Source organism: Chaetodon trifascialis, chromosome 11 (assembly GCF_039877785.1).
Source record: "Chaetodon trifascialis isolate fChaTrf1 chromosome 11, fChaTrf1.hap1, whole genome shotgun sequence".
Taxonomy (NCBI): domain Eukaryota; kingdom Metazoa; phylum Chordata; class Actinopteri; order Chaetodontiformes; family Chaetodontidae; genus Chaetodon; species Chaetodon trifascialis.
The window spans coordinates 4,634,460-4,659,086 of record NC_092066.1 but is presented as its reverse complement, the minus strand read 5'-3'; the positions used below and the strand labels follow the sequence as shown (position 1 = coordinate 4,659,086).

Here is a 24,627-nt window from a genome sequence, read left to right as displayed (position 1 = left end):
AAAATCAATTAGTGGAACTTTGTCTGATCAGAACTACAGCAAACAGGCGAGTATGAAGAGTCTCCCAAGTCTAATTTGTGTTCAAAATGATGAATTATTACAGACTCCTGAATGAAGGAGATACTAACTCATAGGTTTGTTTTCCAATACACATGTTCCAATTTTGATTATTCTCCTCTCTCAAGGCCCACTGTTATGTAGTAAAAGAAGTGGGATGCAGTTGCGAAAGAAGTGTCAAGATCATTTACTTAGATGTTCACGGAAAAAGAGCAATAACATTATGACGCAAGTAAAAGTCCTGCATTCAGAGTTTTACTGAGGTAAAACTACACGGTTTTGGCAAAAAAAAATGTTCTTGAAGTATCAATAGTAGAAGTATTCATTTTTCCAGAATGGCCCCTGTCAGCCTTATCATTTATATATAAGCATAAATGCACAATTTTAATGTTGCAGCTGCTGAAACTAAATACTTTATAATGTATACAGCTTTTATATACAGCTGGGTAGCTTAATGTACAACAATACTACAGATTCTGAAGCCATAGCTGCTAATATCATATGTTTTACATGTTAAATCTGAACATGACAAGTAACCTTTAGCTATAGCTGTTAAACCAATTTTGCCTAAAAAATATATATTTACCCCTGAAATGTAGTGAAGTACAAGTATAAAACTGCATAACATGTAAAATGTAAGTCCCTCAGAATTGTACCCAGATACAGTACTTAGGTAAATGAACTTCAGTATGTGTTGGAGAACAAGAGTACTTGTACTCTTTAATATTGTGCAGCTGTGTGATAATTTGCTCGCCACAATTTTAAGTTGCCTTCCTGCATTAAAAACACACACTTTCGTCCTCATGTTCTCTAATCAGTCACTGATGATTGAGCAGGTTACCACTGCACTGATGGCCCATATTATACTTTCCATCTTGTGTAAAGCCCCACAGCACGATGCATCTCGTTGGGCATTCAGGGCTGGATTTCAGCTCCAGAAGTCAGCACATTGGGTTACTAGGCAGAATATTAGCTTTAAAAAATGAAACGTCCTTCTCTGTCTTGGCTGCTAGATGGCGATAAAGATCCCATGCTTCCACCTCCAGCCAGTCACACAGCCTATTGGTGTGTAATGAGATGGGGTCCCCATCTCAGCTGTCTCCTAGGCAACCGGGGCTGGGGACAGGGAGAGGGCAGTGTGTGTGTGTGTGTGTGTGTGTGTGTGTGTGTGTGTGTGTGTGTGTGTGTGTGTGTGTGTGTGTGTGTGTGTGTGTGTGTGTGTTAATGTGTGTTTGAACTGGACCTTCACAACTGATGGGGGAGTTTATGAGGATTGTCAGAGAGTTGATGTGATGCTATAGTTCGATATTAGTGTAAGAACGGGTGGTGGTGATGCACAGCAGTGACCTTCAGGTGGAGAAGAACGAACGCCCTTGACATTGAAAAATAAGTCATGAAGGATATTGATATATTTCTCCATTTTTTTTTACCTGACACAACAAAATATGAGAAATATGAGCTTTAGTATCAAAATAAGTCTATTTTTGGTCAGTATAATGGGTGAATAGGGACAGGCTGAAGCATCAAAGTGTGTTTTCCAGAGGTCAGAACTCTAAAGAGAAACTCTTGGACCTCAAGATAATGCTGGAAACATTCGGCTTCGGCAGACATGACGCTGCCTTTAGCTTTCACCTCAGGTTGTATGAGACGCCATCGCCGTTTTGTTTGGGAGCAAAAGGCTAAGTGCAAGTTTAATAGTTTCCAGTGATTTTCAGCTCACCCCAGAGTTGAACCCCATGTGCCATTTCCAAGTTCTAATTATGATTTTAATGAGAGGCTGTTTTGCATGATCCCCGCTGAGCCGAAATCAATGTTTCTCTTCTTGCAAGGAAGTCATGACGGTCTTGTTTCAGCCTAGGCAGACAGTGAAAGGAGGAGAGGAATGTTTTAAAAATAGACGAAATAAAAGATTCCCCTCAACATGCTGACCATCAGTTTCCCCGAGACGAGGAGAAAAGCTGCAACGAAATGAGGTTTTTAAAACAGTTTTTGGAGTACACAAAACGCATTCAAATGGAAAACCTATGACAACTGTATTAGAACTTTAAATACACAGGGTCATCATTGTGATGGTAAATATTAAATGTTCAAACCTGAAACAAATATAACAACATGCTTTATGGCTGCTGGTGGAAAACACTGTTGTTTAAAGCTGCTCCAATCGATATTTTATATTAACTGCCGATCAAATGACTACATGTAATGTGAAAGTGATCACTCACATTGATGAAAAGAGAGAATTATCATCTGAATCAGCTCTACAGGGCATTTTAGCAGGTTTTTAGCCCAAAATGCTTATATGAATCCATTGTGCACTACCTGTACGGCACACAAAGACAAAGCTAGCCACTATACATAGAGGAGCATTTAGCAGCCAAAAATATTTGCCCCAAGAGTCAGTGGAGAAGAAAACTGAGCTAAAAGCAATGCCAGAAACACAACTACTAACCAATATGATGTTCTGTGTCATCACATTTTACACATTTTATTACCCAAGAGGGCAAAAAGAAGCTTTAAACAACCACAAAAAAACATTTTGTACAATATACAGCAGGTCTATACAGTAACTGTGATTTATTAGCATTATCTGATGGTCTGGCCCATGATTGGTATGGAAATGACCTCATGTACTGGCTCACAGGACTGCAGAAGCTGCTTTAACTGTCCATATTCATGACTGTTTCCTTACTGCACGAACCACAAGGCTCTGCTCTGTAACACAGCCACCAATCTCCCTCAAGTCTCAAAACAACCTCATCAGATTTGACTTCCTTCTCTAACACTTGCGGGAAAAACATGCAGCAACACCTCCTGTATGTGCAATGAATTCAATCTAAAGTGAGACATTCACCTCTGGGTAGCAGCTGCTCTAAGAATAAACACAATTCAAGCAGCACATTCAATTGATGCACAGAAATGTTTAATGTGAAGTTGACAAAATCTCAGACCGTATTTGGTGCAAACACAAATTCAGTCTTCAGTCAAAGTTCACCATCTGATGCTAGCTTCCTCGCCACCACAGTGTTTTTCCTTTCAAGTATCTCTGAGCCCTTTGGTCGATTACTTTAAAAGCGGTAAATTAGAAGTGAAGGCCTCCGCCCAGTAACAGCTAGCCTGCCATGTGAAGCTCCACAGAGCTGATATGGGTGCTGGACCCCCCTCTGTAGCATGAAGCAGGCTGCACAGCGGGTCATGGAAATGGAAAGAAATAACATTTTTCGGCTGCCAAATGACAATATCATGTTGCCACAGAAGGCAGATGTAATCACAGACATAGAGTTCCTAAATACATCCCAGATTCACCAGGAGCAGCTGGAAAGGTGATCCAGATCAGAACGAGGCAGCTCTTACTCAAGATCAGCTCTTCTAACAGTCAGTCTGCTGATGATGATCATGCCATGATTGGGAGAAAATATGCCACATCAACAAAATTACCTTTTTTTTGTTGTTGTTCTACAAACGCAGAAAAAAGTGAGACATCCTTACAGTTCCTACACATTTTTCCAGACTTTTCAGACCATATTTGACATCTGAGTACAAAATAGCTAGATGTTTATTATGTAAGTGTTTTTTTAATCCAATTTTTAACATGTGTATGTTACTAATGTATGTGATTTTTTTTGCCAAATACTAACTTTGCTATCTGTATTTGTATTACATTCCCTTAGCATGAAAAATTAGCTGAAAAATTTTAATAATTTAATTTTCATGGTGTCTGTGCAGCCTTGTTTATTCACTGTGTCTGTGGAAAGGACAATGAATGCAGGTATGATTCCCTAAGCTAAATATTTGGTTATCTGCGATGCAATCTGAAGATATCGGCACATTTTCTTCCAAACTAATTCGGTTGCAGATGTCTGGATTTTGGAATTATAAGACACTGGAGGTAGAGCTGGACTCCAGGCTTTGACGTACAAGAGGATGCCATGAAGAGCACTCTTGCTTACGTGATCAATTCATTTTTAGAAATTCTGAATTTTAGATTTTAGAAAACAAGGTTTTCCAGACCTATAAATTACAAAAATCAACCCTGCATCCACATCTAGTAAAGACCAGTCAGTCAAATTCAACATACGACCAAGACACAACAACTAGGAAACACAATCAAAAGCAAACACAATAAACATAAAATTAGATTAGAGCCAAACAAGCTGCTAATTAATAATTCAGAGTCTCTCAGGTACTATTCCACCAATACTGACCCTGGTGCTCAGACCAGAGTCAGGGCTTCGCTTCCCTTTAGGCAACTGTACTAAAAAAGAAGCACTCAAGTACTATAAGGTGCACGAGCATCCACCAAATGACACGCTATGTTGCCATAGAGATGGGTATTGCTGGCAGTGCCTCGACAGTGTGGCAGGAAGCAGGAGAGGAGCTGATACGGTGGTCTGTGTTCAGCAGGTAATCCTGACGGGCAGCGTTTAAAATGACCAGACGCCCATCACAGAGCGCCGAGTGGTGGAATGTAGATTACACAAAGCTCTTCAAGAGCTGAAACGGTGCCATTAGCTGATGTGTAACACTACGGTCATTTTTCTACATGTACGTTTTGCTGACTCATTACAACACTTTCTACCATATCCGAATTATAGATAAACACAATGTGGCAGCATCAGTGATCTGATAAACACATCTGATGACAAAACGTTGATGCATACATTTTCTAACTGCTGAGGAAGGAGGGGGCGTCGACCTTTGCTGTGCTCTGAACAGTGTCTGGTGGTCAATGGGAAAAGACACCACATTGCATTGAACGTACAGTATATAAGCGCTGCTGACCAGGCAAAACCTTGTGAGCATGTGGGAATTTGTTGTTGACTCTAAAAATTCCTGCTGGATACACACGGTAGGAAGTCTTGAGAGTGGAAGGTCAATCTGGAAGGTCAGTGGAAAAAATGGCAACTCAAGTTCCACTTAATAGCTTTCGCAGAGCTTTAAAATGTGTCTCACAATCTTTATGAGGGAACGTTTGCTTAAAAGGTCAGAAGAAAAGCTAATGGGGCTATTTAACCCGATAACCAATATCACCAGATGAGGTAGATAAATCACAATCATCACTTTAGTATGTATATTCACATAATTACAGGGTGCTTCTAGAGAGATGGAAAATACTGGTTGCACTTTACAGCTGAGACTCATGAAAATTGTTTTGGATGTGGGAAATCCAACAAGGTCATCAGTTAACTGGACAATCTGGCCTGGAGACTGAATAAACAGAGCTCGATCCTTGAGCCGATCTGAAATTCGAAACTTTCTGTGCATCGTCTGCCTCTCATGCGCAGACAAGTCACTGAAATCATGTTTGAACTACAAGAAAGAGAGCATAGTTGGTTGTGTTGTTAACTTTGATGGTGTGAAAATGGTGTGAAATGCCTTCCAAGTGCAGCCAGCCCAGTCAGGCTGACTGTCGCAGAGTGTCAGCCGGCTTGGCTGTGGCCCACGTGTGGTTTCCACATTCAGTGATTCACTGAAAGTGTGGACATAGACGAATTCAGGAATGAAGATTAGCTGTCTGTTAGCAGCCCTCAGATTAGCTTTGGACCAGATGTCTCATACATCCTCTCTCTGATAGCTGTGTTTTTGGCTACTTGGGAGCACTGGAACTGCTCTCCCTCTGTTCTAACCAGATTTCAACTGTTTTGTCAACCAGGACAGAAGCAACCAATGGAGCTGATCATCATTCAAAAGTGTCCCCAATCAGGACACATCTTGTGGTTTTTGGACAGTATTCCACCTGACAGACAGACGGATAAAGTAACAATATGTGACCATCTTTAACTTGCTCAACAGCTCAGAAGCCAGGAGCCACTGGCCATCCAGCACTGGTTGCACTGGTCAGCTCCCAGATATGGATGCATGCCAATTAAACCCCTTCCCAGAATAAGGGAACCAGCAACGAAAGACTTCTGTGGTATCTGCTTTTTGCAGGGACCCCTGAGGTCAGGCTTGAACACTTTGCCATCAGTCAGTGGATCTCTGGGACGTGCACGATGCCCCGTCACTCCTCCGAACGAGGGATCCCTCAGAGTGCAGCATGTCACAGTTGGCACAGGAAGGCCTGAGCCCAGCACATTTAATTAGCCAAGCTGTCTTGGCATTGGATGGGAGGGGGGACACACACAGTGACGAGTCATCAACATCACCAAGGGCGCGGTGCTGCTCGCTGCCGTACTGCACATCTAAAACTTAACCGGATGGGAAAGAGACGCATGGGCGTTTATAGAGAGATTTGTCACTGGGAGATGGAGTTTTTATTGGAAAATCAGTTGAGTAATGCAGCAAAAATGAGCACCAGCAGTGCCTGACCTTTCTTGTAGAAACCCATAAGGTGTGTTCCCGTCTGGCGTTAATGTCCTGAACATGTGTGGCAGAGATTAAGACACAAGCAGACACACAGACCTCACTGCTCCACGTCTGTAGTTATCATTCAAGTCAATGTACGAGCTTGAATGAAAAAAATGACTGTTGCTATGAAAAAAAAGCAAAGTTAGGAGAAACAGTTTGGAAGAAACCATTCTGACATCCCTCTCTGTAGCTGCCTGCATGTGAGGAGCCCACCCCACCTCAGCTGTAGTGAGGAGAGCCCAGTCCAGGCAGCCAGCAACCAGCGCGTCTCTGCCTACCAATAGGCATGCTCGGCTCAGGCTCTGTGCAGTGCTCTCAGTCTCAGCAGCTAAAGCTGGGCGCAGGGGAACTGCGACGGCCGCGCCAAGCATCTTCCCAGGTATGCGTCTCTCCGCCGCTACGCCCTTATTCGGTTTTTGCAATGTTAAGGCATCTTGCTGCATGCTGTTTCCGCACTCTGCCGACACGGGCTTATTTCTAGGGAGGGGTTGCTGTTGTGTCTTTTTTTTTTTTTTTTTTTTCTCCTCCGTGGCTCACGTAGCCTCCACTGTAGCGCAGGGGAGCGGGTCTTGGTAAACACTCACAGCCAGCGAAGACGCATCTGCAAAACCGCCTCGTTAACCGCGCGTCAACTTGCACACACCTCAAAATGTTCGCCCTTCGACAGCCGAGCCGCCGGTGGCGAGGCGGGGATGAGCGCTCGCTCGCCGCGCTGCGTGCATTTCTTGGGCGAAATTTGCAACGAGGTTATGATTTGGCCAAGCGGCTTTCGTCAAAAACATGACCGCTGACTAGATTTTCAACTTACAGTGCGCGCAGGTAGAGGGTTTTTTTTTTTCTGTGGTAGGCGCTGGACTTGCGGCACTGGGCGAAGCAGGTATTGGGAGCTGATTTGAAAAATCATTTCATAGCAGTCAATTTAATGTAGGCTGTGCCATATAACACTGCAGCAGGCTATAGCGAGGCTGTAGTAGGTCATACTGTGTCTATGCATAGGCAGCTATTCCTACAACAGTGATATATTATTGATAGCTGTGTGTTATGATACAACGGATCTATTTCAAATCATTATTCATTCATACAGTGAGTTATCATCCAGGGAAAACGATGGTGAGAAAGGTGTTTTTCAGAGAATCAGGTGGACTTAGTTACCACAAAGTGCTCTCAATAATCAACGTGCACAACTTGAGGTTTAAATGAGTTTGCATGTGCAGTTTTTTCATGATGAGCCTGGTCTGTGGCGCTCTGTTTTCCCTGTCACTAGGTAAGATGTAGGTACACTCCCTTAACAGTTAGGGTGGTGCTGCCTGCTAGTGCTGATGTGTTACAGTGGCCACTACCTGTGCATGCAGTGTGTTAGGCCTGGCTGTACACTGGGGGCCTCCCTCCCTCTGCTCCGGCAGGGTGGTGGTCAGTAACTTCATTTCCAAAAGTTTAAAGTGTAATTTAGGCTCCGGATTGAAGTTGTTTTTAGGGCTGCGAAGGAAAGTTATCAGTGAAAGCCCCCCCCCACATAAAAATGGATCTGTGCTTCCAAAAGCAGAAAAAGGACTCAACTCTTAATCGCAGTGATTATCAGCTGAATGACCTCAACAGCAACTTCCTGTCAGTTCTCCCCACACATGCGACTGTCACGTCTGTCGGCGTGTCAGTAACGTGCATGCAGAAATCTGACGGTGTTGTAATTATTACTGGTACTTTTGTTGTTGCTATGCAAAAAACGGCTCATGTGCTCCATTTCCACTGCAATCATTTGAAGCTGTGACCTTGTCAAAAAGGGCCACCGTGTGTCTGGTTCACTCTGGTTCTCCCTGATAAAACTCTGCGTTAAAGGAAGCTACTTTTCCATCGGCGCTGCTCATGACTGCTCTTGGATTTGGCTAATTCAAGAAGCCCTTGAGTTGATTTTTGCTGCATCTAACACACTTCCTATTCACTCCACTTGAAGAGCCAGGAATAGTTGGAGGACTTATACATCAGAAGCCCTGATTTCAAAACGCTGATTTTTTTAAATGTTATTTTAGAGTCTGGCTTGTCTCGGGCTGGTCGACTCAGTGAAGTTAGAATGACATTCATAAACTAATCCATTTTCACATGTGTTGTCCTTGAAAATATGGTTACACACAGTGTGATCTTAAGATTTTCTGCTGAGCCTTTTACATCTGAAATAGTTTTAATTATCTCTAAGCTACATGTAAAGTGAATCACACAGTACGACATAAGCTCCCAGGCCAGGAGCAGCTCCGAACTGCAAAGTGGACAAAGTTATGGAGTGAGAATTGTTAAGGTCACCTTAAGGTCAAGAGAAGAGGAGGGGATTTTTCCAACTCATTTGATCAGAACAATCCTTTAAATAATCTATATTTTACATCATTGATGGTAATTGATGGAAATAATAATTTACTGAGACATTTCTTGGTTTAGGTCAACTTTTCTTTTGTCTCCTATGTTTAGAGCTGCAACAATTACTCAATCAAAAGGAGGTGAATCAGCAACTATTTTGGGCATTTCAATGCAAAAATGCAGAATATTTGATTTTCTGCCTGTCTTTGCCACATATGATTGTGAATGAAATGTGCTGTGGACTGCTGGACGAACAAAACAAGCGCAGCCAGGGTGTCGTTTCAGGCTGTGGGATGTTTTGATGGGAATTTTCCACTGCTTTTATAGAAACAAATGATTAATCTTTAATTGTCCAAATAATCTGCAGCTGAATCAATAGTTGTAAGTTTATGTTATGTTGGAGTAATGTTGTGTAATAAAGTTATTTCCATGTGGTCACATCTGTATTTAGTCATTCCAGCAAAAAACAGCTACAGTAACAATCTTATTGTGATATCTAATTCTTGTGAAAGTGAATATCATTTTAATACACTGCATTGTCCGATCATAAGGTAGTGATAATGAATTGCATAGAAAAAAAAAACAGCAAATGAATTTATTCACTCACAGAGGAAACCACACGAGAGGCGCTCTGACCAGAGACACTTTCAATCTGTGTTAACTTTGCTATTAGATATTAATCTGTTAGTATGGCTTTGGGCAGCCAAGTGTCACAATCAAATACATCTCTGCTCAGTCACATGACCTCCATCCCTCATTTATACTGTTATCTGTAACTGAAACATAACGGAGATGCAGTATTGTAGTATATAAGGTTAAGGTGTTTGCTACGAACAATTTGGGCACACTAACTTAAAGTGAGCGGTGATTCAACACTATACTTGTCCCTTACGTGACACCGTCATGATGGAAAATGAACAGCGAGCCACTGTTGAAGTCCAAACACGATTAGCCAAAATGCTAATGTGTGCAAAGCCTTTGATCACTGTGTTACTGTTTTATAAGCCATCCACTGTCATCTCCAAGCAGCATAGACTCTTATAGCAACTAATTAATACATCAGACAGGCAGGGCTGCTTTTGCATTCACACACACACACACACACACACACACACACACACACACACACACACACACACACACACACACACACGAACAGAGGAATAGCAGAGGAACTTAGGAGAACACACTCTTCACATTAAACTTTTAGTCTGTGTTCAAGCAGTCATAAAACAATATTCTTTTTTTTACCTACTTGAACTACTGATATTAACAGCTGACAGAAAATGAATCAACTCAATATATATAAAATACAGTACATAAACACCTACATTTAATCTGCTTTATTTGGTATTTAAGACACAGTGACTACAATCTGACAGATGTGCTTAACACCTAAAAATATTTTTGCTTCTTTGTAGTTGAACAGATTTAGTCATGTCCAAGCCTGATATGGTGGCCTGGAAGGTTTTAGGTTGGTTGGTTGTAAACAAATAAAACCAACATTTTGTTGTCATCAAAATGAACTGAATGGTGAGTCTAAACATTTCTAGAGGGGTCGTATTACAATATGACATGAAATCTTAACTAAAAAATAAAGAATGAAGATTCATGTTATGTGACTTAGTAAGTTTTTGTTATTATTTTCACACTAACTGTCTTTTAGCTTTTTGTGAACACTGCAAGTTAGATTTCATTGATGATTCAGGAGATGAATCAATTACATTACATGTAATAACTGCACCTTCTTTTTTCCTGAATGCAATATGAGAGAAGAAATACTGGCAGATTGTGAACCTACACCATGCACGGTGACACATACCACAGAGGCGAAGAGCAGCACACCTTACGTACAGTCATTTGGAGTGAATATTCCATTTTGCGGATTGGCTGCAGCTTTGTTAGGCTACCAGAGAGAAAATGCATGATACAAACTGCATCTAGGGGATTATTTAAGAGTGTCTGACAGACTGATAGTATGGTGAGATATTTAATCTCATCTCTTCAGTTAATGCTGAAGAATTACTTTGTAGTTTCTGTTAATATGCAGTTATTCTTGTCTGTTGGAGGAAGTACACCATTGTTCACATTCATAGATTAGTGCAGCTGTCCAAATGCTGCTGTGTCCAGAGAACAATGAATGTATTGACTGATGATGAATGTTCCACGTAGAACCTGCCTGTGTTGACGCAAAACCACACACAAGAGTAGAGAAATCATTATGTAGGCGGTGGTTTAATGGATGGGAACAACTCTCAATTTGGCAATTATTATATTTGACAATGGTTTTAGACAATTTGAAAAGGTGAGAAAATGTTTCTGTGAGGAAGAAAGGGTGTGGCGAACAACACACGTTTTCTGGGTTTGGGGAGAATTGTCCATGTTCAGGAAAATCAATTGTACTACAGAACACAAAAAGATGCTTCCTAAATTCTGCAGTGTGCACTTTTAAAGCTTAAGTTTTACATTCCAGAGTTGCCCCAGGAGACGCAATAATGTCTGCATTAAATATTCTGTTATGTTCATGTTGAATTTAGAGCACTCACTGAGCTCTCAACATAGAACATGCTGAATAAGTAACACATTAGCACATCTGGAACGGTTACACAAACATTTGTACTTTCTGACATCAGCGAGCATGTTGAAAATTTCATTCTCGATTTAGGCACATACAGAAATAATGTGCTCACGCTACCTCTTCCCTCCACTGTCCTCCCCTCAGTGATGGCCTCTGCTGAGCAACCGTGCTCCAGCTTCCACCAGCAGCACTGCGCATAAGGCAACACACCCACCTTTGCCCTACTGCCCAGAAGTGAGAGAGACACCACCATGTACAGTGTGGAGGACCTCCTCATTTCGCACGGATATAAATTGCCCGAGAGGGGCCCTCCATCTGCCACGCCTTATGACAAGCGCCCAGCTGATTGCCAGCGTGAACTTGTGGACAACAGGGCTGGCCGGGGGACACTGAACGGGTATGAGGCGGACCGGGGGGCATCTATCACAGGCATCTACGGCAGCAGGCAGGCACTGGTGAAGGGCTACCCCGCCACTGACAACGAGAGCGGGGAAAGGAACCAAAGGAGAAAAGAAGCCGGTATCGGTATCCTAGGTGACGCTCAGCCCTTGGGTGATTCTCTTGCCACAGATAGTGGGTGAGTGTTTTTTTCCCTCTCTTTTGCGATCCCCCACACCCTTTACCTTCCCTTTTTTCCTCTCCCCTCCTTCTCACTGGGGCCCTTCGGTATTGCATGCAAAACTGAGTCTGCACTGCGCAGGGTTTTTTTTTTCCTCCTCTTCCCTTTCCCCTCCTTCCAGAGCTGCAGAACACTGTGGCTGCAGCAGCACCACTGACATATCTTATGCTGGGATATGAGGAATTATGAAAGGTGCCTTTGCGCTTGTTTGAGTTGTTTACATGCCTGCACAGAGAGGTGGCTCGTGTCTCTGTGGAGCCCACCCGTGCGCTGGTATCGTCTCCACAGCCTCCACCAGGCACGCAGATGTAAACAGCAGCTCTAGACAGTGAGCAAACTGAGGAGGACTGAACATGCCTCAAGACAGGCGCGTAATCACTCCACTGTAAACACTGGCACACTGAATCACGCCCAGCACGTGCTCTGTGATGTAAGCATGTTGCTGGGCAAGTGTGCACAGCGCGGCTCCCCTCAGCCATACAGTAGCATATGCTGCTGAGGATGATCCATTGACTTTGCTGCTTAAATGAATGAGTACAGTGACTAACACAGTCTCCTAGTGCAGTGCAGACATAAGAAGAAGCTGTTAGAAAGGGTAATTGTAATTTATTCATTTAAAAAAATCTCTTTTATAGGAGTGTATATGTTATGAACATATATTGTAATATGTATGCATGATACATTTTATGGTTCCATTTGTGTATTTGTTTTTTATGGAACTGCCAACTGCCATTCATGGCCTTATGCGGCTAATTCATCACTATGAATGAACTAGCCTGGGAAAATACAATTATTGATCTATTTCATTTGAAAGATCTGAGGGTTAAGTTTGAATTTCAACAAGGATTTCAAACCCACACTCCGTCGTTCCATTATGACTGGTTGTCATCAGGATGGCTTAAAACATCCTTGGATGTGACTGATGACCTATGAAATTCATGGACATCACACTGTTACTTCTGCTTCATTCAGCAGCACTGTTCCACCACATCAAGAAAATTATCACAACTGCTTGAGAAAATTAGAAATGTAAAATTACACTGTAATTTATCAAAATGACCCTCTTTAACAGAAGTGAGGCTCTGTTTTTTAGGCTTAATCTGTTATGATTAAGTATGCTACTTCTAAGATAATTGTTTTGGCAGTGCAACATGCATTACAGCCATATCCTGCACAAAAGAGATAAATATGGAACCATAGCTAAAATCATCTGCAGGCAGCACTGCTTTATCACACTACAGTGGATGCACTGTTTTGATCCTGCCAACAGTCACTTGTCACACACTTGCCATTTTATGTTAAATTCAGCAATCATTTTAAAAATTATATTAATGCTTGTGAGTACATATACACTAGCAAGAATCAAAAATCCTTCTTCTTCTTATTTTCTCTGAAATTACATTATATTGTGACATAGTGAAGCAAACTGTGACTGTTTGAAGGTTGGTCATATTGTATATGTTGGATTTCCTATAAGGATGCAGTTCGATCCTGTTAATTGGGTTATGTGATCAATTAAACAGAGGAAAAGAGCTTTCGCTTTCATGTCAGATTGGGTGGGGTGGAATGTTTTTGCTTAGACTTTCTTAAAGGGCCACAGTCGCTGTCCAGATGACCAGCTTCCAAGATAAGGTCAGCACAATTTAATATGCAGATCATATTGCAGTAGCATCACAATTTCATGGTTTCTTCAAGGGACTTTGAAGCCGCTGACTTAAGCACTTCCGTCTCATATGTGCTTGCTCTCCTTGATTAAGTTGCACTGGAAAGCCAATACTGTCAAAGCCAAAACACATGCTTGAGGTCGCCACAGACATGTCACTTCTAATGTTTGACAACTATCAAATCTCACAAGGCTGGTGTTGCTTTACTATATTAGCACAGATACTGATGTAATTCTAGCTTTTATTAATTTTGTTTCGGGAACGTCTCTTTATATAGTTTCTTTTTAGTGTTTTTTAAACAAGAAGATACTCGCAAATATGAAAGAATATCGCCTTTCAGATGCTTTTCTGTGTTTATCTGTGAGTTTATATCTAATGACTGTTAGACTTTACTCAGCTTGCAACATCTGTAACCACCACACTCTCCTCCCGTAACAATGTGAATGTCTTATTCACACTGATGTTATCGGTCTTTGCAGGTTCTACGATGTTCCCAGTTTGACTTATTCAGAGCCGCTGAGCTATGACGAGAGGGATGTTTCCTACTGGCGGAGGCGAGGCCAGGACTTCAGCATCCTTCTGGACTATGCTGATGGCAGGGAGCTGAGGGCCTCTGCTGGCGCATGGAGGCCACAGGCCCTGATTACAGCAGAGGAACACAGAGCAGAGAGACAAGCGCAGCAGCTATGGGAGGACATTTCCTGGCTAAGGGACCTGGACGCAGCCCCTGGTCAGCTCAGAGTGACTGGGGAGAGGAAGTGCCAGAGCCTTGGTACAGAGGAGTGGAGGCCTGCTGTTGGGCTGGGAAGGCAGTTGTCAGATGGGGATGGGGACAGGTGGGCTCAGGACCAGTACCGCCTGAGGACACCGGAGGGTTTTTTTCACCCGAGAACTAAAGCAAAGTCTCAGTCTCTCCCCAGAGTTTTGTCACCTGATGGAACTAGCAGTAGAGAGCTCATTCCATCCAGGCCTAGCCTACCTGACAGGCAACAGAGGTTTAACAGCACTGTCTTCTCTGGGCCCTATAGTAGGTATATCTATAGTGGTGCTGTTGTCAGGGACCGGTGGGGTAGGAATGCCGGGCCAAGCAGCAATGTTGCACTTTTACCAAAGCCCAGGTTCAGCAGGCCTTTAAAGCCTCCGTCATATGAGATTCACCAGCAGACTAGGGGTAGCGCAGAAATGCTTGCTATAGACCAGGGTGCCAAACAAAAAGAAAGGCCTATCTATTATACAAGGGGAGGGGAGCTAAGACATGACTATTTCGCACAACACTCTGCCATCTCTGGAATGGAGCCCCCGGGCTACATCCCACCCCCATCTTATAAAAGAGCCCTACCCCCAAGAGCAGTTTCAATCAACCGCAATGAAATGGCAAACCTAAGATGGAGGGCGGAAGCTCTGCAAATGCCCATGTCAGATCCTGGACGATGGTTTTCTAGACAGGCAAGCTGTTCCTGGCTGGAACATTATGGAGAACGTGGTGCATCCTATCGAAAACAGGTACATTCTGGACATGAAGAACAACCAGGCCATGCCCGTCAATTACCCACTGAAGACCCAAGAGTGAAGCAAATCTCAGGAGGGCCTAGCGGAAGTTCTCTCACTGACTCAGACAAGATCCGTAACATCAACAAAGAGACTCCACCCGCTAAAATTTTAGGACAATCTACTCATGACAGTGCCTTTCCTCCCCAACAGGGGTCAGCTCTCAATACTGACAGCCGTAAAACAGCTCTCAATGACAACGACAGTAGTAATCGATGGTGCAACAGGGGCATAAACAAAAAAAGTGATAGTCTAACTTCTGAACAAAACCGTAGTCAGTTTTTTCCTTCATCTATTCTGGGTAAACCACCACCTCCCCCATGCAAGCCGGCTGACCAGGGTGTATCTGAAACTGTGACAGAAGTAAAAAAGGTGGAACAACCAGAGCCACCAGAGAAAGACAAAACCAAGAATCTCAAAAAGAGACTTAGTGAGACTATTTTTTGTTTGGTGTCTGTCCCTGTTACTCCGCAGCTCACTGGGACAATCCGTGATCAGAATAACAACAATGAGAAGTCACCAGACCCAGCGGACAGTCCTAGTGACAACAAAACTGGCCATTTAACAAACCAAAGTCTCCAAAGCACATCTTCAGCTGAGGCTGAGCTGCAAGCACTAACTGGTAGCATAGCGAGCAGCAAAACAAGCAGTAGAGCGAGCAGCAAAATGTTTAAAAAAGTACCCTGTAGACCCCCTAAGATAAATCATTACAAGGAGATGAAACTGTCAGGATCCTGGCCTGCAAACCAGTATCGAGACCAGGAGACACAAACTAGCCCAGAGGCCCGAAAACCTGCCCCTGAAAACAAGGAAGCACAACAAGACCCTGTCCCTCCTGGCACTGAAGTCCCTCCTGATAGCAGCGGTGTAGTGGGCACTGCCTTCAGTTTTCCAATAAAGGGAGTGAAGAGCCTGAAACTGTCAAGCAACAGCGCCTTCTCCCTAACATCCACCTTCTCCAACCAGCTGAACAAGAGCACAGCTCAGCAGCCAGCACTACCACCCTCAGGAAATGCGGAGGAGACCAAACCAGCAGCAAACAGTGGGCAGGATGCATTTGAACAGTTCCTCCTGAAACCAGCCAGCCAGCGACCGTGGGATGCTGTCAAAGAGCTGGAGACCATCAAAAAAGAAGTCCAGGATCAGCAGCAGCAGCAGCAGCAGCAGAGCAGCAAACAGCCCAGTGTTGACAAGTGCATAGAGGACCTCAACGAGGCCTACAAAGACATCTTGGAGCTAGGCACTGCCAGCAATAAAGTCCCAAATGGTTCTGTTCAAATTCCTGAGCGCATCAAAATCCGATTGACATCAGAACCTCTCAACAAGCCCAGCAGCCTTAGGCGCAGTGCAGTAAGCTGGTCTGTTGACCCAGAATACAGGGAAGTCAAGAGCGCCTTCTCCAGGCCTGCAACAAAGTCGGTAACTTTCAGCAAACAGCTTAGGGAGGAGCTCCCCGTCCCACCTCGGGAGACAGGCTTCAGAGAATACAGGGTTGTTGCGCATCTTTCACGTAGACGGAGCAACGATGGCAGGACAGTGAAACTAGACCTGCCAGATGAGCCTATTGAGACACCACTTTGTGACTTCAGTCCAACAACGCACACCACAGCAGCTGAGGTGCCATGGGCAGATAGACAGCCCATGCAGGATGCCTCTACGCTCACTAGCCCTCCTGATTACGAGGACATATGCCAGACTTTGCGTCAGTCTAGAGACCTGGGGGATGCCAATAAAGCATCCGCAGGCAATTTTAAAACTAATGACGCAGAGTCTCAGCAAGATCTCAGTGCTGAATCAGAAGAGGAGTGTCCCATTTGCAAAAGAGAGCTTGAGAATCAGATGAGACAGGGTCCATTGCCTCCACTTCATGAGGAAAACAGCTCGGACAGCTCGACCAATCAAAATGGCAGTCCACCACAATGTGCTGCATTAGAAAGTCCAGGAGAAGATACAAAAACAGAGGAGCCAAATGACTCATGTTTGAATCAGTCAGGGTCTGACCTATGTGCTGAAACAAGGGAGCAACCTTCATTAACACGGGAAAATGTGGGAGGGGGTGAAAAAACAGACAATGCTCAGGCAGAAAACTTGGACAATTTGTGCACAGTTAATCCTGCAGAGAGCATACAAGCAGATGAAGGTACAGAGGAAAATATATCCCCAATATTAGCAACTGATGTGCCTGCAGACCCCCAAGTCATAGAGGAACAGAGTGTTAGTGAAACAGTAACTAAGGAAGTAGAATTACGAGAGAAAGAAGCCATTAAAGGTGAAACACCTGAAGGCAGTGCAGACAAACAGACAGCTGAAGTGAGAAGTGAGTGTGAGGGGCAAGACATTACAATGCCTGATGACAAGCAGGAGCAAGAAAAGAAGCCATTTGCTGTCGCAGAGCATAGACTTGGTGTACGGACTCATCTGGGGCGAGACCACCCAGGGTTACCAGAGTTTCCACCAGATAGACTGCCACTTTCAGTTCCCCCAAACCTAGACCGCAGGCTGTCTCTTAGCTTGGAGGGGGAGAGGAGGAGCAGGGGCCCCTCCCACCGAATTGAAGCATTGCAGAATAAGCTGGCTATTTCTCCAGGTCGGGTGGCAGTTGAGCGCATGGCCCGGATGAGGGAGGTGGATGTTATGTATCGGATGAGGCGCCTGAGCATCAGGAGTACTGACTCTGGGGAGGGGGAGGCAGAGACAGAGACAGAGGGGGAAGTCAAGGACGAACAAACAGAGGAGCTCCATCCTACTCCTCAGAGAGACAAGGAGAACGATCAAGAGGTCACCCATTCCCAGCACGTCTCTGAGGAGACAGTGTTGCAAGATGAGGAGGAGTCATCTCTCTCAGGTAAGATACGAAAATGACAGGAAATTAAATTTTAAGGATCCTTGTGGAAAAATGTGTTCAGCAAGTTTAGAGGACTGTCTGTACAGCTTTACAAATGTACACACATTGAAATAATTTCAGTGTGTATCAATGGTCCACACAGATTCAGTAGATTACCAAACCAAAAACGGAAAATGGAAAATACCAATGCAGTTATTTAAAATATTTATTCAATGCATCAGACAATTTGACTGACTTGATGCAGCCATTGTATGCCTCGTGAGTCAATTAGAAAAAAAATTGTTTTGATTTTATTCTGTAAATGAGACATCAAACTGCGTCAAGATAGATGACTGAAACAATATTCGCTGCTTTTTTGTCTCCTCTAAGTAAAGGAGAACACGTGTTCATAAACTCTTAAGAATGCTTTGTTCATTTCAAGTTACCAAAACTGAAGAGTCTCTCAATGCGCCTTGCTGTTAAAGACATCTCCACAAGATGGTGTCAGTGCCCAAAGATAGTCCAAGTCTTCTTCCCTCCTCACATAACCCAGATCTATTAAACGTACAGTATCACTGAATTTGATGCTGCTGGAATAAATATAATAAATGCAAAAGAATTCTTGAAAATTGTATGGTTTACTGTCCCGTCTAAAGGGAATCATTTTTGACTGTGATAGATACAAACTTTTTCTGAATGAATGTTTTTCTTCTTTATGTCCCAGAACCCCATGATCCCAGCCAAGTGGAAACAGTGTAGAAAGACTGCGTCCATCATCTCCATCTGAGGTTTTTAGCTCCAACACTGTGACCTGGCTGCCTACTAGAATGCCTTCATCTCATCTTGACACTGAAATGGCCTTCTTGTCCGACAAGAGCATTGTGTACACCTTCACCCTCGGCGCTGCGTTGACTACTAAGAGTGCTGTTCCACTGCCAAAGGGAGGTGCCCCTTTAACTTGTGGGGCAACTTCCACCCAGAATCCCTCCCCAGCCTTCCCAAACTGACTTCCCACTATCCCATCTGTCCTCCATCCCCAAGCCCATCCTCTTATAGGGTTCCTACTAGTTAGTCTTCTTGTAGCGGCTTGTCCTTTCTATTCTATTCTCCCTATGCTTTTCTCATTGGCAGACATTATGCAATTCTGTCATGCATACTAGAACTTCTAAAATGTCCATAGTGAATACAGTCGAGACATTTTTTGCATACTGAATGAATTTGTTTGTTTACGGGCGAGCTGTTAAGGATATGAATGTAAGCATTTATGTTTAGCCTAACGTAGATATAGAAGGGTTAATGTCACAAACCTGTTCTGTTGCATTTAAACTACACCAAAATAAACTGCGTATCTGATTGTCGTGAGGCGACAGCTGTTTTAGAACTGGACATCACTGTCTCTGGCTCAAGAACTGTTTTGATTTTCAGATGAGATCAATCAGCCTTTCTTTTTTAAAATTTAATGACATTGTGCCCTGTCTCATTGCTTTTGTACACATTGCAACCATAACCCATAGAGCTCTTCAGTGAAGAGTGATTCTACTCCACATGACATGATAGATCAGTGACCTACTATTTGATACATTGGTTCTACGCTGGAGAGGGAGAGTTGCCTTCTTTAACAAGATGTGTGATAGTCCCCTGATCAATCTGATGTATAGCTCCAATTTCCAGGTAATTTCAGGAAGCAATAAAGGCAAGGATTGAATTGAAAAAGTTGTCAGCAACTCTGATTAAAATTAAAGATGGATATAGGATATAGAACCGAAAAAAAAAAAGATACGTAGAGCAATATTGTTGTACAAACAGCTCAGTGGTTTAGTGGAGCTACTTGTAGGAACCATTGTCAGGAGTTTTAATGTGAACGTGTCATTCAAATCATATTACAGGGATATGGAATTGTGTCAGGGTATATGGGAGGTGAACAGGGGGTGGGTGCTTTACTTCATGATATAAATCTATGTTCACACATCTGTATCGCAAAGAAACATTTCACTGAATATTTATTTTTCTTATCATCGAATTGTTGATCAGTTTGCATAATGTACAAAATAAAGTATATTTTAAATATTTTAAGAGATATTTTATATTTAACCATGGAATTTTATTTCTCCACACTTATATCAAGCTGAAAGTATCACATGTCTGTATAGTATCATATTGAGAGTACACATAATTTTCTAGTGCTTTAAAATCTAACAGAGTGATATTAGAAGGGATGGCCCTGTGGTGTGCCTTGATCACACGATTCGGTTTCAGTGAGTGATAGGGTTCATCAGTGCCAGTGTTGACGTGTTGGAAACTTTTTGATTGTGCCATGATTTCCTATTTGATAGTGCTTTTTCATATGCTAACAGAATTAATGTTCAATGCTCCTTGTGATATTTGATACATCAGTCCATCTCAGTTGTATTTCCTGTGTTGGTGGTCAGACATGGCCGATGCCTTTTTGTCTTTGTTTGTCTTCCAGTTCAAATCATGTATTGGTCTGTTGTTGTCCCCTCGAAACATGTTTAGAAATAAAATTGAGATTTTTTTTTTATTTTTCCTTCCTTCCACCCCCCCTCCCCCCTCTAACTTCCTTCTTTCTTTCTTTGTTTCATTCATTGCACAGTGTGTTCATTTTGTGTAAATCTGTTCTGCTGTCCCTAATACTTATTGCACTAAAAGATACAATGCAGTATGCTATTTTTTGGCTAAGAACCACGTATTTGCAGAAAGTATGGAAGAAAATAAAATTTAAAAACATACAGGGGTTTTTAATACATTTTAAATCATAGCCTAAAACTTAAATAATGACAAAAAAAAAATCTTCTTGTGGATAAAAACAAGTTTGCAGTTACGTGGTTTTTCAACAACAGCAATGCTGCATTGGTGTAACGTATTAACAACAGATTTGTAGGAATCATCACTGTTAAATCACTCATCAAGTATCACTTAATTGTTATGTAGCATTTTACAGTTGTAGCATTTTATCAACTCAGAACTTGGTCTTAGTATTTCAAACATTTCTTGTAAATTTGGAATAATCATGTCGCCTTATTATGTGTGCATAACATTATACACCAGGCAATGCCAAATACTAACGTACTAAGCACTGTTTCATACCTTAGGTTTTTACAAACAACTTGCTGTTCTGCCATGCCTCTGGCTGGAGAGGTGCAGTAGCATTGTGGATAGTTTCTGCTCTTCATGCTGTTTATCTGTAGGAACATTGAATCAAAACTGTGAACTCAAATTATACAAAAAGCATCGTTTTAAAAAGTACAGGATGAGATTCAGTGTTTCAAGACAAGCCCATAGTCAGCATCACAGGGAGGACAAGCTGGCACGCCCTTAATTACTAACCCACCTCATTTTCAATTCATTTTGAAGACTGAAAGGCCTTGCCTTGGTCTTCTGTGTAAACTGCCCCAGACGACATTTAAATAGGTATTTCAGTACATACGCCCCCCACCCCCCCAATAATTGGCATGTCAGGTACACTTGAACATAGTGTCATTTGACTTTTTGTACTGCAGGTTATGTGCAACATGAAGTAATTATGCACACTTGTAATATTTTCTATTTTCATATGAGATTTAAGTGCTTTTTGTACTCACTGACATCTTTTTTTCTTCCTTGCATGAAATGCAAGAGAGAGGAGGAAAAAAAATGTTTTTCATAAAATATATTTGCATTTGGTACTCCAATAGTAAAACCGGTGGGCAAAACATTATGTTTCATAATTTCATTTACAAAACTATGCCAAGTATTTAAAAGCTATTTTTAGAGTAAATCAAAAGAGAACTCATTCATTTTTTTCCTTTAAGACATGCCTTTATCTTTGTATCTATAAATATGAGCATAATCCATAGTCATATGATTGTGCTACTGTTGTATGATACTGCAGTCTGATTCATAAATAAACTCTTTGCATGAAACGGAAGTGTTTGTGATCAATTGCCTCAGGCCATCTGCAGGAATTGTTTCATATACTTTGTGAGGTTTACAAATTCAAATTGAGGAAGACCATACTTTTGCTTTTCTTTGTAAAATACTTTAGAAATATACAACTTCTTCTCTCTCAAATGTATATTATTGTATAAGAAGCAACACAAACGTCACCAGTAGTCAATAGTAAATTCAGCAAGGATGCTGTCATGATTAGTTTAATATTTTTCAAGGCATGAATGTTTTATTTTCAGATGAAACTCCCCTTAGAGTTGACTTTTATTCTTAAAGTAATATTAAGGCAACAGAAAAAGAATGTGTGCGCACAATTATGTGTGTTTTCACACATGTACACTTCCACACCGGCAATTTCAGCCCAATTACCCTGCCAGACTGTCACACTGAGTTCCACTTGCTCGATCACAGCGTTGGCAAAGACAATACTTGAGCTGAACCTTGTAAAAACCTCCCAGCATGCTCTCTGAGGCTTGGATGTCATCCATCCACAGACACTGCTCAAATTCCTCTGTGTGCCTTCTTTTTCTAAAAGGAGAGGCAGACGTCTGATTAGCACCTCCTCTGATGTGATACCTTATTGATCTCTGTATAGATACAAGGTCTTATCTCCGACATGCCAATGTCATGCTTTAAGGCACATTGGCATGCGTTCGAGACCGCGGGGTGGCTGAGAAGAGGGAGGGGTGGTACAGAACACAAACATTATAGGCTGTCACATACAGCATTTCTCAGTGCTAGTGAACATATTTAAGAAGCAATATTTGGCAGTCTCTTCACAATATGAACTTAACAAAATGGCAAATAACTTTTATATTGCTCCAGTTTAGATTTATTTAAAGCAAATTAGCTAATATTTCAATCAAACAAGCCACTTTGAATAGAAAATGGTTAGATATATCGCCATATAACATAAATGATATAGCCTGCTTATATAGACCAACATGTAGCCACAACTGCCTAACATTTAATTTAATGTTTATGATAATAACTTTTAAAGAATTAGAGCATCTTACTTAAGAGAATAATTTGTATAGCCAATTTGATTACAACTTTCACAAGCCTAATACCAATATTATTGAAATAACATATCTACATTACACTTTTCTTTCTGTATGTGTGTTCATTTAATGGCACCTGTTCGCTAGAATCACCGCTCTTAGCCGGGGGCGCCAGATAGCGAAATTAGCCACTTTAAATACTGTTACTACGCTTACTTACACCTTTTAAAACGTTAAAAGGCGAGTTGTATTTCCCATACTGCGCTAACTGCAACACCCGATGTTAGCTAACTGCCTACCTTAGCTAAGCTAACGGTTAGCCCCAACACAGACAACGATTTTTGGACTTTTCTACAGTAATTTTCCACAGAACGTTTTCTTGTGGTGTGTTGTCCTCTTACCTTTGCAGCTAACCATAATTCAGATAATGTTTTATACAAGTTAGAAGTTAGTCTTGACCGGGGGAATTTTCTCATTTGTGTAGAAAACAGGCTAAAGCTAAAGCAGTTTTTACCTACATGGTTACTAACCTGTAACATGGCAGCTGGTCATCATTGCTAATCGTCGTCCTCAGGTAAAGTAAAACTCACATCCAACTGTCTCACTTTCACTTTTTAACCCACTAAATAGTGAAGTTACCCCTAAAAATATTGTGCAGCTCCAATTTCTGATAAAATGACTCCAGTAATGCCTCCTGCAGGTTGGCAGGTTAACTTTATAAACAGACAGATAAATGCTCATTTCACCAGCCAGTCATCACTAAATTATTATTTTGTGTCTGAAATCTGTCAACCACACATTTTACCAACACCCTGTTGTCCCACCCTGCTGTTAATTTACTGTTGCTGCAACAAAATATTCTACTGAAGTTACTGTTACTACTACTGCTTCCATTTGGGCTACTGTACTACAACGACTTGCAGTACAGCTTCTTGTAACTGTTAATACTGCAGTTACTGACACCTGCAATCACCTCTGTCATGTTACTCAGTTGCACCGTTAAAAACTCAATCCAATTCAAGTCTAAATATTGACCATTTTAATATTGTATGTTTGCCAATGATTCCCTCGGGGATCAATAAAGTATTTCTGATTCTGTTTCTGAATGTAAACCTGATTAAAGAATATCACAGTTATTCTAATATAATCTCATCACATATGATGATGAGATGATGCAGTTGTCCGTGTTATGTCCATTAATCTCCAGCTGTCCCTCTGTTACAGCAGCCTCGGTCTCTGGGCCAGAGCACTATCAGTAATGTACATATCTGCAGTTACTGTACACCTGTCAAGCTTGCTCACTTCTGTTGCTTGGGGAATAAGTAAATCCAGCAATGGCACAGTTGTCCTCCTTCTCCACTCCTCTGTTGCTGCATTCTCAGCTGTACCATACTCCAATAGTGGGACAGAAGATTAAACTGAAAGGAGTAAATTACGCTTTTTTCATTTAAATTTATTTGCAGATTCAATGAAGTGTATGTACTGTTATGTACTTCTTATGTCCACAAGATGGCATCAAACAATAATAATAAAATACCACAAACCCTGGCCTGAGCCTGTGTCCTCTTCACCAGAGGACGTGAAGGAAGAAAATACCTATATCCATTTATTTTAGTCCATTTATATACAGCATACATCTTGTCACTTTGATACATATACTGTATGCAGGTCAGGACTCTACCCATGCAGATCAAACCCATGAG

At 42.0% G+C, this 24,627-nt stretch overlaps 1 protein-coding gene across 1 annotated transcript; it reads left to right on the top strand.

Moving 5' to 3' along the window:
• The first annotated feature begins 6,688 nt into the window (after window positions 1-6,688).
• LOC139339522 (junctional cadherin 5-associated protein) lies at window positions 6,689-21,895 on the top strand. The gene is made up of 4 exons (XM_070975197.1): window positions 6,689-6,781; window positions 11,468-11,900; window positions 14,086-17,999; window positions 18,703-21,895. Exons 2-4 carry the CDS (start codon window positions 11,575-11,577, stop codon window positions 18,735-18,737), a joined length of 4,275 nt encoding a protein of 1,424 aa, XP_070831298.1. The 5' UTR covers window positions 6,689-6,781; window positions 11,468-11,574; the 3' UTR covers window positions 18,738-21,895.
• Window positions 21,896-24,627: the final 2,732 nt, after the last annotated feature.